The 14,637-nt window shown below is 41.1% G+C and overlaps 1 protein-coding gene across 5 annotated transcripts in view; it reads right to left on the minus strand.

Annotated features, from left to right (window-relative positions):
• The window catches only part of VPS13A (vacuolar protein sorting 13 homolog A), a 2,994,934-nt gene that overhangs the window by 1,498,959 nt on the left and 1,481,338 nt on the right, over nt 1-14,637 (minus strand). For all 5 annotated transcript variants that reach the window (XR_011280366.1, XR_011280367.1, XM_069625905.1 and 2 more), the window contains one exon: nt 4,906-5,087. Coding sequence is in view for 3 of the 5 variants with exons in the window: in XM_069625905.1 (XP_069482006.1) it covers nt 4,906-5,087 (182 nt within the window). In the remaining 2 variants the exon portion in view is untranslated. The remainder of the gene's footprint in view (nt 1-4,905; nt 5,088-14,637) is intronic.

A 14,637-nucleotide genomic window follows, 5' to 3' on the forward strand; every position in this document is an offset into this window, starting at 1 on the left:
ATTTCAAAGTCCTTTCGGCTTACATGGTGCTCCTGCAACATTCCAGAGATGAATGGACATGGTTTTACAGCCTTACTAGGAATTTTGTGGAGCATACATCGATGACATTGTGATCCACAGTAGGACATGGGAAAACCTTCTATGTCAGCTATACACCGTAACGAGAGCCCTAAGAAAAGCTGAGTTGACGGCTTAACTTAAGAAATGCAAACCGGCCCAGTCAGCTGTTAAATATTTGGGATTCTTTGTCGGAAATGGCAGTGTTCAAACTCAAAAGGAAAAAGTTAGGGCTGTTCTTGCGATCCCTACAACAAAAACTAAAAAGGATTTAAAAGCCTTGCTCTGGTTGACAGGGTGTTACCGACAATTCATTCCAAATTTTGCTAGCAAAACATTGAGGCTGACAGACAAATTAAGGAATGCAGAGCCCCAAAAGGTTAAATAGGAGGAAGAGGTCAAAGTCCCATCTTGAAAGTGGCAGACTTCTCTAAGGATTTTATTCTACAGACCGATGCCTCCCTGACAGGATTAGGGGGCGTCCTATCTCAAAATCATGACGGACTGGAACATCCAATATTATATATTAGCCTATTATCTGCTATTAAGGGTCAAGCTGTAGTATTTCCATACGGAATTGCTGTCGGAAGTGGCTGCAGGCATTTTCGGTAGGCAGCTCGGATTGTCAGTGTGACGTCTGAGGGTCTTTCTTCTAGCGTTTGAGTGAGACGACGGCCATTGCCACAGTGATGTTGGCGACAAAATACTATGCTCATTATCCTCTGCACATGGGAGCCGGTGCTGCCGCATTGAGGACGCTGAACTTGCGGTCTGTGCTCAGGGACAGGCGCAATTGGTGGCAGTGGATCACTATAACGGCAGTCTGCTGCTCGAGTGTGCTCTCTGTCTTTTGGGTGAGTGAGCTATTTTGCTTATTCTCCAGCCCCCACTCACTCAGCTTACCTTCCTGGTCCCAGCGCCTTACTTTTTGTAACAATGGGACGGATGGGCCTCAGAAGTCTGGGTGGAGCCAAGCCGAACATGAGAACGTTAAAACTTGTGTCCGCAAATAAAGCAAACAGGAATGCTAATATGCAAAAAAAAGCCCTTTGTTGGCGAACTGTTAACAAATCTAGGGCACAAGGCACTTCCATCGACAATAGCTGAGTTGCCCCAGAAAAAAAACCCATGAGCCCCTTGGTTCCCATAATTCACACCACTGAACACGAAAAAGTCCCCTCCTGGTCAGAATTTAAATACGAATTTCTTCACAAAATCCGTTTCTAGCACAGAAATCAAATCCTGGATCGCTTGAGGAACCCAGAAAACGTAGATCATTCACACGTGAATGATCTTAGCATGATAAATCTGGCTGAATCAATGGTTTTGGACTTCCTCGTATTTCTTTAACCTCAGTGCCTTTCCCTGCCATGGGGAGCCAATCAGTAGAACACTCCAATGACAACTTGCCTCCCAACTCCAACTCCTTTGGCAAATTTATTAGAAGAAAAGAATGTCAAACAATCTGCAACTGAGGGCATCCACTCCAGCCCTCCTTTGGAAAGAGCCGGCCTTCATCACACATTATTGGAGCTACACGACAGAATTTGCTTCACTTCACCCACGATTTCCGCACTAAACATGGTACTCAGCTCTTTTGTTGCGTTATATGATAACATCCATGAAGAAGTGAGGGACCAAATTAATTATCTTGACGCAATTGCACAGACGTTGGACATAATATCGCCAGTCAGGTTTCCTGAAAAGCAGGAAGATGGCCCAGACTTAATAATTCTCGACGACTCAGTCTTATTATTCGAATCAAAGGGCAAAAAACTAGGTACCTCGCCTTTGCCTCTTCAGGCACTTTGACAAAGCTTACTCAAGCAAAGTCTCTACAGAAATTGTCAATGTAGACAAAAAGCGTGCCCTATTACGCAAGAAGCGCAGAGCCAGAAAAATGAAAAAGTCACAATTGTGTGTTCAAAATGTAACCAATATGAAAATCTTGTACAAATCAACCAATGCCCTGCCCTCAAGTCACCTCCTTTTTTGAGATACAGCAAAGGTCTCAGTTGCAATTTCCTGATGATGCCAAATCAAGAATAATAGGAACGGATGTTGAAGGGATCAATTTGCCGAACACCATGATAACAACGCCATCTAAAAAAACACCTTCCAACGGTGCTGCCAAACAAGCTGCCCCAAAAGTGCAACCTGCGAGTAAATGAAAATACAGCTGCCACCCACATTGTCCCAGTTGCCTCCATCTCCGCTGGTGGTCAGATCGTGGTGCAAGTTGATCCTTGCCTTCAAGTTATGGATGACCACCTTCTTTTGCAATCAAGCAAAGTCCAACAAATACATGAAGATAAAATTCTAATATCAACGATGCTGTCCACACTGCACAATCCCAGAGATTACGCTATGTCACCGATGAGATTGCAGATCACTGAAATCATGGCGAATCTGTGAGAAAACATGAAACCAGGGATGCTAGTCCGCCTCCAATTTTACAGTGTCACAACTCTCCATCATCTGTCAAGATCAATGTCAATATGCGGTCCCCTTTTGGCAAATGATACTGGCCTCGATCTGACTCAGCCTGTAAACACTTATCATCTGCTCTGGAAGCCCCAAGTCCTGCTTGCGATGTGAAAATCAGTAAAACGATGGGCTTAAAGATTCAGATGGCGAACAATCAATGTGATTCTAGCTGTGCATCAAGTGAACCCAGCAGGTGCATATTTTCAAGCCACAGTGTACTAAGGGGTGCCCTAGGCCCTGATCTTCCTGGGAATGATCGTAAGCTTGATAATGTCACTGTTAATCCTCCTCACTCTCGGCATGATAAACCTCCCTATCACCGTGAAGAAATGAAGGCGTTGATATCCAAAAAACTGCCATGCCTCCCTTCTGCTCAGTCAGCACCCCGACATGACAAAAAGGTCATCAAGACGGTATATATGACCGGTCAGTCCTTTGGGGAAGCTGATTTCTGCTTGAACAGATCCAACATATTAACAATGTTTGGAGGAATTCCCTCCCTGCATTCTATTTATTCTTTGCACATCCAATAAATTCATTTTCCAAATCGACCGCAAACAAATAAATGTGTTATTCATTTATTTTCCACTCTAGTAATGGACTTGGTTTTGTCTGAAAGAGCGAAACCTGAACACTTGGGCTTTAAGATCAAAACAAGTAATGACCAAAAAAGTGTCCACTATGATACTGGCCATTATGCATTCCAAATGAATGTTTCCAATGACAGATTACTGCTCAAGGAAGACAAAAACCTGAGAAGCGACCATAGGGGATGCACCAGCCAAAACTATACTGACCTAACCTCAGCTTTGCGGGCCAGAAATAGCAGATGATGAATTGACTAAGGCAGACCTAAATAAATCCCTAAGTATCAAATTTGTCACCTGGAATACACGTGGGTTCGCTCACCTGAAAGAGACTACTGACGGCTGGCCCAAACTGAAAATGAATACAATAATGTTCTTTCAAGAGACATGGCTAACTGCCTGTCCCCAACTGGGCGGCTGCAAATTTGTATTTCAAGCGGCTACGACAGATGATCTGGGAAGACCATCGGGAGGGTTATTGATAGACATTCGAACTGGGCATGGGCTGATTATAGATCTACGGTTTGGTATTCTAGCTGCTGAAGTACACTCTGCTGAGTTATCTGCACCTATACTCTAACTTCTCTTGGCACACAGGGATCACAGTTTTATATGACTTCCTAACAACCTTACAAAATTGTATAGCAAGATGGAAAACGTCAAAATAGGAGGGGCTTTATTCTTATGGCCGGTGACTTAAATGTTGAATGTCCTAGCATGTTGAATGTCCTAGCATTTTATTGGATGATGACATTGGTAGAGAATCTGCTGATGATTGGCTAAATTGGGCAATCACCATGAGAGGGTTAGACCTCCATATGGTCAATAGGCTTGACCAGGCGACAGGCAAAAGACTACCTACATGGCATAGAGGGTCAAGCCATTCGACATTGAATTATATATTTGTTGCCCATTTGTTAATTGATGCTCAGACTTGTCTTGGAAAATATTTGGAGTGACCATAAGATGTAAATGACACTATTTGATGTGATATATGTCATGGTTGAGGTAAATGGTCCATGCAAACTGATATTAAATAACAGAGGGAATAGAGTGAGCTGGAATAATAAGGTGTCCACAAAACTAAAGAAAGACCCATACATGAACAAGTGGCTTCAAGAGAAAACTGTAAATCTGAAACAATTGAAAAGTGTTGTCAACACGCAGAATTAACACGGTAGCCAAGATAAGCTTTTTCCATGAAGTGTGATCAATTACCAGTACATTTTTGACAGTGGGATGCAATAATTCTAGCAACTTGAAGGGACGTTTAGCACACTCAGCAAAGCGTTGTGTCCTCAACCAAAAGTCGCCATGTTAATCTTGAATGCACCAACATAACCAGCCCAAACTCACGACAGAAACATACTTTTAAACAGCTCCAAACTTGTGATCACTTAGCGTTGATGATATGCTGTTGGGGCTGCAATAAAGTATGTTGAGGCCTAGTGTTCCTGTTACCATTTACAAACACTGAGATGCAGCTACTTTAAAAAAATACATCACATATATCCTGCTGATATTTTGTGTGGAAAATACCAAAGTAGGAAAAAGTGTGCAAGATAACTCATTCGTCAATCCTAGATGTAATCTACCTGCGTATTTATTTTATTTACTTAAGTATGTATGGTTGATAACAAATCTTAATACTTCATGTCATCAAACATTTACATAATTAACATTTACACAATCAATAATTAAATTATAAAAGCAGCAACATATGTATACAGTCATCTAATACCAATCACTCTTGTTTGCCACAAAAAGTGTATACCTTGGTGTAGCCTTCTGAACAGTCTGCCGCTTATCATCCAATGTGCAGTTTTTTAACTTGACTGACGCAGTCAGGGAGCCGTCCGATAACATTTTCACAGCAGTAGCTATGACACCCAATCTGAATTCAGCAAGTTTTGATAGATCGGCCCTTTGATCAACTTTGTCATCAGAAATTTGCATCTGTTTTAAAAAGGAAATTCATAGTTTTACACATGCACCCAAAAACATTTCTAATACATGTCTTATCTACGCAAGAAATGTCAGGTGATTCAAAACACTAGTTCAACCTCACATAAAAGGAGCAAAGGATCAAACAGACCAGCAACCACGCTTACCTGCTGACAAAAATATTGCCAAACACAGAGGACAGAGAAAAAGAACAGAGCGCTTATCTTAAAATGTGAAAAACGATGTGTCGGGATAAGCACATAATATTTACTTGCATTATATCCATGACCTCTAAGTAATCAAACTCCAATTCTCTCGTACCTCTTTTGGAAAGGTGTATGACCTGAACCTTTCAATAAAACAATGCAAACACAATATTTAACACATGTATCTGTTAAAAGATATACAGTTATGGAATGGACAATGAATACAAAAGTTACCAGCTCAGACTCAAACAAAACAAAAGTAATTGAAATGGCTGTAACAACAAAATTGGTCATTAGACAGACATGGAAACATTGTAAAGTGGGGCATTTAAAGGCAATAGCCTTCCAAATTATATCAAAGCAAAATCGATCAAGTCAATAAGGATTTGATCTCTTCAAAAAGCAATATTGTATCTTTAATTGGTGTAATTGAAACAAACCATTGTAATATTGATATCTATGATGGCAGTCTGCCTCCAGAAGAAGAGACATCTCGCTCTAGCCTAAAATGTACCTGCCCATATCTTACTTTTTTTTACGAGCTCTAGAACTACCCAAAGAAACCCAGCACCACATGTAATGGCAACAGGATGATTAAAAAGACACTAGGCAGTGGAATAGTAGAAAGGGGCTGTTTTGTTTGTTGAGATTAATAGAATTGTGTAGCGTTGCATTGTGCCGATCAGACACATTACAGTATATCATATCATTGCCATTGTTACATTTTTTCTTTTATCAAAGCAGTAATTCACTCTAGCATCAACAAAGAAAAACCGTCAACATGAACCTCAAAAGTGTGACAAAAAAACTATTTGTGTCACACACCAACATAGCTTCAGAGTGCCACTGTGCTGGTACAGATGTGAATTAGGTGATGTATTGGAAGTAGCATGACAGAAATTTTAAAAGGTAATGAAAACAGAATGTCATTACAAATGTATCAGTTCATGAATATTGTGCACACTACAAAAGAAAACCTCTTTGCTTTAAAAAAGAATGGTTCCTTTTGGTAACCTCATTTTATTTACTTCGAGAGGATGGGAAACTGGGATTGAATGTGTTGCGTTCAATATCTTTTTTCATTTCAGTACAAACACGTAAGACAAGTAGATGAAAAGTTATACCCATTACAAAAATCTTGTTACCTCTGTTATCTGTGGAACTAACATACCTGATGATCTATGCAATACTTTTATTGTTTTATTGCTTTACTGGCTACCCACTAATATGGGTCGGATTTAAGGGGCCTGCTTAAGCCTATCATAAACCACTGTCAGACTACATCGTAAACATACATTCAAATAATACAAACAGTATACTCATAATCAGGACACTCATCTACTCTTACAATTTCTTGAAATAAGACAACAAAACATGACAATGAACTGTGGTTCTGGAAAGCATCTCTTGTAACATTGTATAGAAATCAACCATTTAATATAGATACAATGTAAAAGCTATTTACTTTAAGATACTCTAATTATTAAGATCTTTGGTTCGGAATACCTTGCTGTTTAAAGAGTGTGAATACTCAAGTTTAGATGCTCTCTAAACACATTACGGAACGTTCCCTATGAATGTAAACTTTTTCTTTGTTCTGATTTGGAACAACCTTGTTTTAACTCATTTTCTTTCACAAAATGAAAAACATTGCCATTTATATTGATTTGGCTCTTAGCTTATTGGCTTCTGGTATTATGGAGATCGAAAGTGAACTACTTATGAAGTCTAATCCACAATTAACATGTTTTAGTTTATTACCATGTTTGTATATACTTAAAGTGAATTCTCTTATTTCTGTATATATGAAATGTAAACGCATGGTGCCGGTGTTTCTGCGGTCCCCATTCCCGTGGAGTCCGGGAATGGGGTTTTACAGAATTGCCGGCGCCAAATTTAGCGGACCTCTGTGGTTTAAGGCAAGTCCGGACGCTGGTAATTCACTACGGGTCCGGTGGCAGCTTGCCGGTTTTACCAGCACATCTACCGCCGGAATTGTAATCAGGCCCATTGTTTTCTTTGTAAAAAAATAAAAAAATAAGAGGAATTGGAAACACATTTGAGCCATGCTTGTGGCAGCCGATTCAAATATCAAAATAGCCCTTGGCCAATGACAAATATTTGTATTTTCAAAAATACAGCCCAGCGTGGAGTCAAACAAGGTTGTATATTATCTGACACGCTCTTCAATCTCTACCTTAAGGACTTCATGCGCAGTGATCTAGAAGCTAGTACAATAACATCAAGATCAGAACATCTAGGCTTGGATGGCTGGGTTTGGCTGACAATCTCCTTCTGCTACACTACACCCCAAAGGACTCCAAGCTAAGCTTAACACTCTTACAAGATTTGCAACTATGAATCACCTCACTATTAACATAGGAAAAACTAAAATAATGAGGCTTCAAAGACAAGCAAAAATAAGTAATAAAAAGAGTGTTAAGTGGTCTATTAACACCCAACTCATTGAGGTTGCAGACCAATATACATACTTGGGAGTTATTATTGATAACAAGCTTAGCTGGAAACTGCATTGCCATGAAATAAAGAGAAAATGCATGATAGTCAGTATGACCTTGAATAATTTCATAGGCTGTCAAGACCTTGCCCTGCCCCCGTACACTGGAATTCCCTTTCTTTCACTATCCGCTCCATGGCCATCTATTCCTCCTTCCATTCCTCCTTAAAATCACTCCTTCACCCCCCTCCCTGACTTCTCTCCCCTTCCTCCTCTTCTTTCTCCTCCCCACTCCATCTTCCTGTTCCTTTATCTTTCCCTTTCTCCCCCTATGCTCTCTACCCTCCCTACTAGTCTATCTACTCCCTTTCCCTTTTCTCCTTCCCATACCTCTCCTCTCCTCTTCTCTTCTCTTCCTTCCCAAATGCAAATTGTTCCACATGCTGTTTTTCTGGTTTGATTCATGTATATTTTATTGCTTCTATGTTCCATGTTTGATATTTTTCTTGTTGTTAAACTGTAAAGCGCTTTGGAGTAAAGTGCTATATAAATAATAAAATACAAATACAGGTACAAATTATGCTCTACTCTGCAAAGATAGTGTCATGTCTACTATACGGAGCTGACATTTGGGGAAGCTATTTTGCTAGAGAACTGGAGAAATTTGAAGCCAAAATATTAAGGATACTACTGTGAATGTCTAAATGTCTTCCCCGTGAATACATTTTATTAGAATACAATTTAAATAGTGTAAGCAGGATAGTGCAATATATGATAGTTACCTTATATGCGAAACTGTTAAGATTAGACAATGATATGTTTATTGTTGATATGATAGACCAATATGAAATGTTGAATAATAAACAAGATCTAACGATTATTCACAAATGGCATTTAACATTCCTTAAGTGGACAACTGAAGACATCCATAGCTGCCCATTATATTCTCTAACCAAGATTAAATGGTTAATGAAACGGTCAAAGAACAAAATATGGTTAATCTTGCGACTAAAGACAATAGCGGCTTATTTTGGTCTAATATAGTGTACAAATCCGAATACCAGCTGGCTTTTCCTGATTGTAAAACTATCCAAAGATACTTATTGTTTAAATTTTACATGTGTGATGTATTAGAAGTCCTAGACGCACAAGTGGGTATTGAAAAAGAAGTTAGATATTGCAGACTATGTGGTATGAATATAATCTAGTCTGCCAAACATATTTTATGTGACTGTGAGAGTTTGCTGTCCCTGTGGTTTAAACATTTACTAGCTTACAATAATACTAAGAATAACTGCAAAAGTAAAATATGGGAAAGTTTGTTGAAGGGTAATGATATGAATTTGATTTTTTATATGATGAAATTTTATGATGTAGTTTTATCTATTTTAAAATAATTGTCTATTGGTATACTGTTTTTTAAATAGTTATTTTAATATGCAAACATTTTAGAGTAACATTTTAGAGCATTGTTAATGATGTGGAAAATTGTTATGTATGAATATGTGTGTATATGTAAAGTCTTGAAGGCTGTGTGCATATTATCAATAAATAAAAAAAATTAACATGGATTTTTCAGTGTCGCTATTTTTACCCCCAGACCCTCTTTTTCGCCTCCCTCAGATGTAGGGTTGAACTAAGAAAAGCAAAGACACCAAAAATGTATTTTACATAATTTTTTGTAAAACATATTTGTCAGTGGGCAAGCACTACACTGAGCAATTGCAGACAATGTTGAATCTTTTTATGGGACCATCAATTCAAGCATCCCCCAAAAAAACATATATGTTAACATTTGCCACAATCTCTCAAAATAGCATCCGGCTAGTCACAAATATGTTTTGTTTTCATTTTCTATTATAAACAAAGCAACATTGTATTTGTTGTATCTGTATTCATACTCCCAGGCTTTTTGCTTTTGTTCCTGCACACATGTTGAGATAAGGTAAGCAACAGGTGAGATTGAGCTGGATGCCTAAGGAGTCAGCGACAAGTTCATTGTTGCACAGTATTGTTACAATTTAAGGCCCTTTCTAGACTAGTGCATTGAGGCACTGCCAACCATCCCTGGTCTCCACTGGAATTCCTGTGCATCTCTATGACTAAACCTGGTGACCTCATCAACATATTTTGTTGCACCCAAGTCATTTACAAAACTCAAAAGTAATTAAGTCTCCACCTGAGTTGCATTCCGACACAATCAAGCTTCTGCTGGGGATCATGAAAACAAAGCTACAATTATCCTCTCATTGCTTAACATTTTTCGACAAGGATGTATATGTGTGTCGGAGTGGTTTATTATGACTTGAGTATAGAGTATTCTTTTTTTTATAACACATTTTATTTGTTTTTTATAACAAGTGAATACAAATCAATAACCCCCACATAGCAGTTCAGAAGTTCTCACCATTCAGGCAGCTCGCCCAATGTTCCACCCATTAAAACAAAGTCCCAAGTATGCTATTCCACACCCCACCCCCTCCCGCCCCACCACAACATGAAAAACACTGCCATGTAAGGGAGGTTCAGAGTTCCCAGTAGTTACTCATCACCATCCCATTTGTCGCAGATCTTACCAAATTTGTACAGGCACCCCTGTCATATATATCCGTTCTTGAACTGCCATTGAATTGTCCATGTCCAACACCAACTTTGATAGCTTCAGCACCTCTCTCTCGAGCCCCATAGCATAGCTATGTTCCTTTTGGCCACAATCAGGGCACTGAATATAAACGGTTTTGTTGTAGCGCGAGTATGCAGTCTCGCCCCATCCCCCCAGTATAACTAATTTGGGATCAGCCGGTATCTGCTGTGAGAACGCTGCAGCCACTTTGCGTAGAATTAATTTTTTTAACAGTACGTCTGTATATTTGGGCACGTCCATATTCTATGATAAAATGTCTCTGGAGTATTATAACATTGCAAGCAATTGGGGTCCGCTACTCTATTACATCTAAACAGCAGTCCTTTCATATAATATGTTCTATTTAGAATCTTAAATTGGATAAGTCTAAAGCGGGCTGGATTAACAACATCTCTTGCCGTTCTTCTGCCTCTAAGGGTCCAACAACAGCCCCCCCACTTCATTTACAGGTTCCCCAAAGGCTGTGATGTAAAACTACAGAGCATCTGGTATAGGACAGATATTGCCTTCTTAGTGAGGAGTTCTGTATAGTTATTAGCTTTCCGGGAACTAAAAGTCCCTGTGGAACTACCCACGTGGTGTGTTGGAACTGGATATATTGGTAATTGTCTAACCTTGACAGTTGTGAGTTTTGCTGTAGTTCAAGAATTGACTGCAACTGGCCTCCAATCGGTATATTCCTCACCACTCTGATGTTTCTGCAATACCACTGAGTCGCAAAGAGCAATTTCATCAGTTCGGGTATTTCACGATTATGCCAGAGAGGGGAACTCAGGGTCACCACCCCCTCCCACCTGATCTCTTGTTTCTCTCTTGCAGCACCTGACCATCTGCTGCGATATCGAGGGCAGTCCGGACAAGTTTATTCTCCCCTGCAATACAAGTAACGGGTCTCAACCTCCCATCCAGCCCAGCCCTCTACAGGTGAATATGTGGACGCTCCCCAATAAATACAAAGCCCAATAGCATTTTAGGAAGTCTGGGAGCCCCATCTCCCATCCCACAATTAAAAATATAATGAGCCCATTGCTATTCTAAATTGAGTGTTCCTCCATAGCGGTTTTCTCAAGGACCTTTCAATCACCAGGAATGTCCTCTCTGGGATCCTGACTGGAGTGTTATATAGAATGTACAAATACTGGGGCATCGACATAATTTTGAACATTGCCTCTCTACCCAGGAGGGACAAGGGCTGGGCGAACAAAACTTAGTGTTGGCGACAAAACGTTCTGTGGTGGGTGTCAAGTTACGTTCCACGAAGGTCGTCGACTCCTGACAAATCTGTACTCCCAGGTATGTGAACGAGTGAGTCAAAACCCTGAATGCGCCATTGCTGGGGATTGCCGAAGATCGCCCTTGTAACGGGAGTTGGATTGATTTGCTCCCGTTGACTCAGAGACGACTGTGTTTACCATATATTTATGAAATCTCCATTATCCTGGGACTCGATCTTTGAGGCTCCCCCACATACAACAGTAGGTCCTCTGCATATAGTGATACCCAGATTTCCTGTCCCGACGGCCATACAATAGGTCTCCCCCAAATCACTAAAGGTTCCATTGCCAGGATAAACCATGACAGGGAAAGGGTGCAGCCCTGACGTGTACCCATCTCTAACGGAAATGTTTGAGATGTCTTGCTGTTGACTCGAACCCTTGGCTTAGGGGACAGTAGTCAGACCCTTTGCAGAAAAATAGGCCCAAAGCCCATGCCTTCCAATACTGTCCACACAAACTCTCAGTATATGAAATCAAAAGCTTTTTCAAAATGAATGGCTACTACTGCCATCAGCTCTGAGATATCCCTTATCCCATCCAAGGTCACATGGAGTCTCCAAATGCTCATGTGGGTCGCCCCGTCTGGCAAAAACCCATTCTGATCCATTAGGATCAGGTCAGGCAAACACTTGATCAATCTTGCCCCAAGAACTTTGGCCAGTATTTTGGATTCCATATTAAGAAGTGAAATAGGTCGATAGGAAGAACACTCCTTTGGCGGCTTGTCTTTCTTGGGTTTCACTATTTTATTTATTTATTTATGTGTTTAAATAGCGCTGCAGCCGCAGGCATCAGAGCGCATTACATGTAGATAAGGACATAGTTACGGGACAACAATAATAGTGAAGTGGATGGTTTAAAGGTTGATTTTAGCAGGGGTTTATTTGAAGAGCAGGGTCTTCAGTTTTTTAAAACAAGGGAGGTTTGTTTCAGCTCTTAGTGCCACTGGTAGTTTATTCCATTTGGCTGTTGCTTTAGCCAGGAAGGCCCTATCTAGGCCCTTTGTCCTTTTGGTTGACGCGGCTGGTAATAGATCTTTGTTTTGTAGATCTGAGATTTTGACTTGGTTCATATCTCTTAAATTGTTTCTCTATGTAGGTTGGAGCATTTCCATATAGGCAGCAGTGGACCAGTGTCAATGATATGAATGTTATGCGTTCCTCCATGGATAGCCAGTGAAGGACTCGCCTCTCTCCTGTGATGTGCTCTCTCTTTGTTCCTCTGGTTATGGTTCTTATGGCGTTGTTCTGAATTGACACTGTTTTAAGCATTTATTACTGGCACCCAACAGCAGAAAGTTTCCATAATCTAACCTTGAGAGTATGGTAGCCCTGGCAATTGTTGTACTGTTTTGTTTGTTTAGTAAAGGTCTGATTTTCCTTAGTGGTTTCTGGGGGTATTGGCAATTTCTTTTGAGATAGGCTACTTGGCTTCAGCTCCCAGTGATGCCTGCAAATAGATGCCTAGTGTTTTACTTTTTCCGATACTATGATAGGTGTTTCTTTGATGTTAAATGTGGAATAGGCTGGGCTGAGTTTTTTTCTGGCATGGGATGAGCCGAAGATCATAAATTCTGTTTTGGAGCCATTAAGGCACACCCAATTTGCCTTCATCCAGGATTCAATGGTGTTATATATAGATGTAAATGTATTACTGTCTTGGTTGTAGTCTCCACTGAGTTTGAATACTAGTTGAGTATCATCAGCGAAGTTGGTCAAAAATATCCCGAGATGGGTTAACAGGGTGCATAAGCACCGCAAGTATAAGTTGAACAGTGAGGAAAAACTAGCTCCTTGAGGGACGCCGCAATCCACTGGTTTGGATGATTATGCGTGATTTCCCCAGACTATAACGGTCGATTGACGCAAATCCTTCAACCTTACTGCTCCGGAACATTGCCAGCATGGGGTCAATTCACACCTCGCAGAGCCTTTTCCCTTTTCTGGCCGGGAAACCATTGGGTCCTGGCACCCTACCCGACTGTAGCAATATCATTGCTGCAGCCATCTCATATCTCATGAGATCTGCCTCTAGAACCTCTGCCAGCTGTGACATGATTCGCGGAAGGGAGATCTCCTCCAGGAGATTGGCACATGACGACCCTGTCCCCCCTTTTCGGGACCGCATACAGCCGTTTATTATAGTCAGCAAACAACTCACATATCTTATTCTTCTCCTTGACCACCTCCCCCTCCCTGGTGAGCACACTGTGCACTTGCCTAGAGTGGCTATCAAGCTGTTCCAGCCAAGCCAGCAATCTCCCGGGTTTTTTACTTTCTGCATATACTGTGAGAAACCAAACTCAGGTGGCCAGGGCAAGGCCATCGCCTTTGGATCCAGACCCTGGGGGTGGACCAGTGTGAGAGGTTCCCCTGGATTAGGGGTATTAGGGGAGTGGGACGCCGGATGGTGAGACGCGGTATCCCTCACCCTGCAACACCTTTACCCCATCCTACCAGGTAGTATACATAGGAACCTTATTACACCCTCCACCCCCCCTTTCCCTTCTCCAGCACTTTCACACGAACAGCCCGCTCTGGGAGAAAACAGACTCACACCCGAGCAGTGTATCAGACATGTCCCGCTACTGTAGTCAGACGAGGTCAGACAATTAATGACAATCACTCACACCTGACTTCCATTAGACTTCCCCACACGGATAAAAGGTGCAGCATGAGAGCACACTCTGAGCGAGGCAAATCACACGAAGGTACAGCAGTTTCAAGTTGGCAGCTTAACGAGGTGTGAAAGACAGCAACCTCAGAAGGATTCTTAAGAAGGGAAACCCCTTTGACCTTTGCGGCCAGAAGCTGTTACTTTCAAGAAACCTTTGAAGCAGAAAGCGTAAATCCAGGACACAGATTAAACAATCCTGCATTGTATGTCGCAGATACCGAAGGCCCTCCCATGTAGCTGACCAAGGCAGGGAGAGGAAGGAGCAGGAGCAGCAGCAGCTGCCGTGGTATCGTCCTTGGCT

This window comes from Ambystoma mexicanum, chromosome 6p (genome assembly GCF_040938575.1).
Source record: "Ambystoma mexicanum isolate Mex_15411 chromosome 6p, UKY_AmexF1_1, whole genome shotgun sequence".
NCBI classification, from domain to species: domain Eukaryota; kingdom Metazoa; phylum Chordata; class Amphibia; order Caudata; family Ambystomatidae; genus Ambystoma; species Ambystoma mexicanum.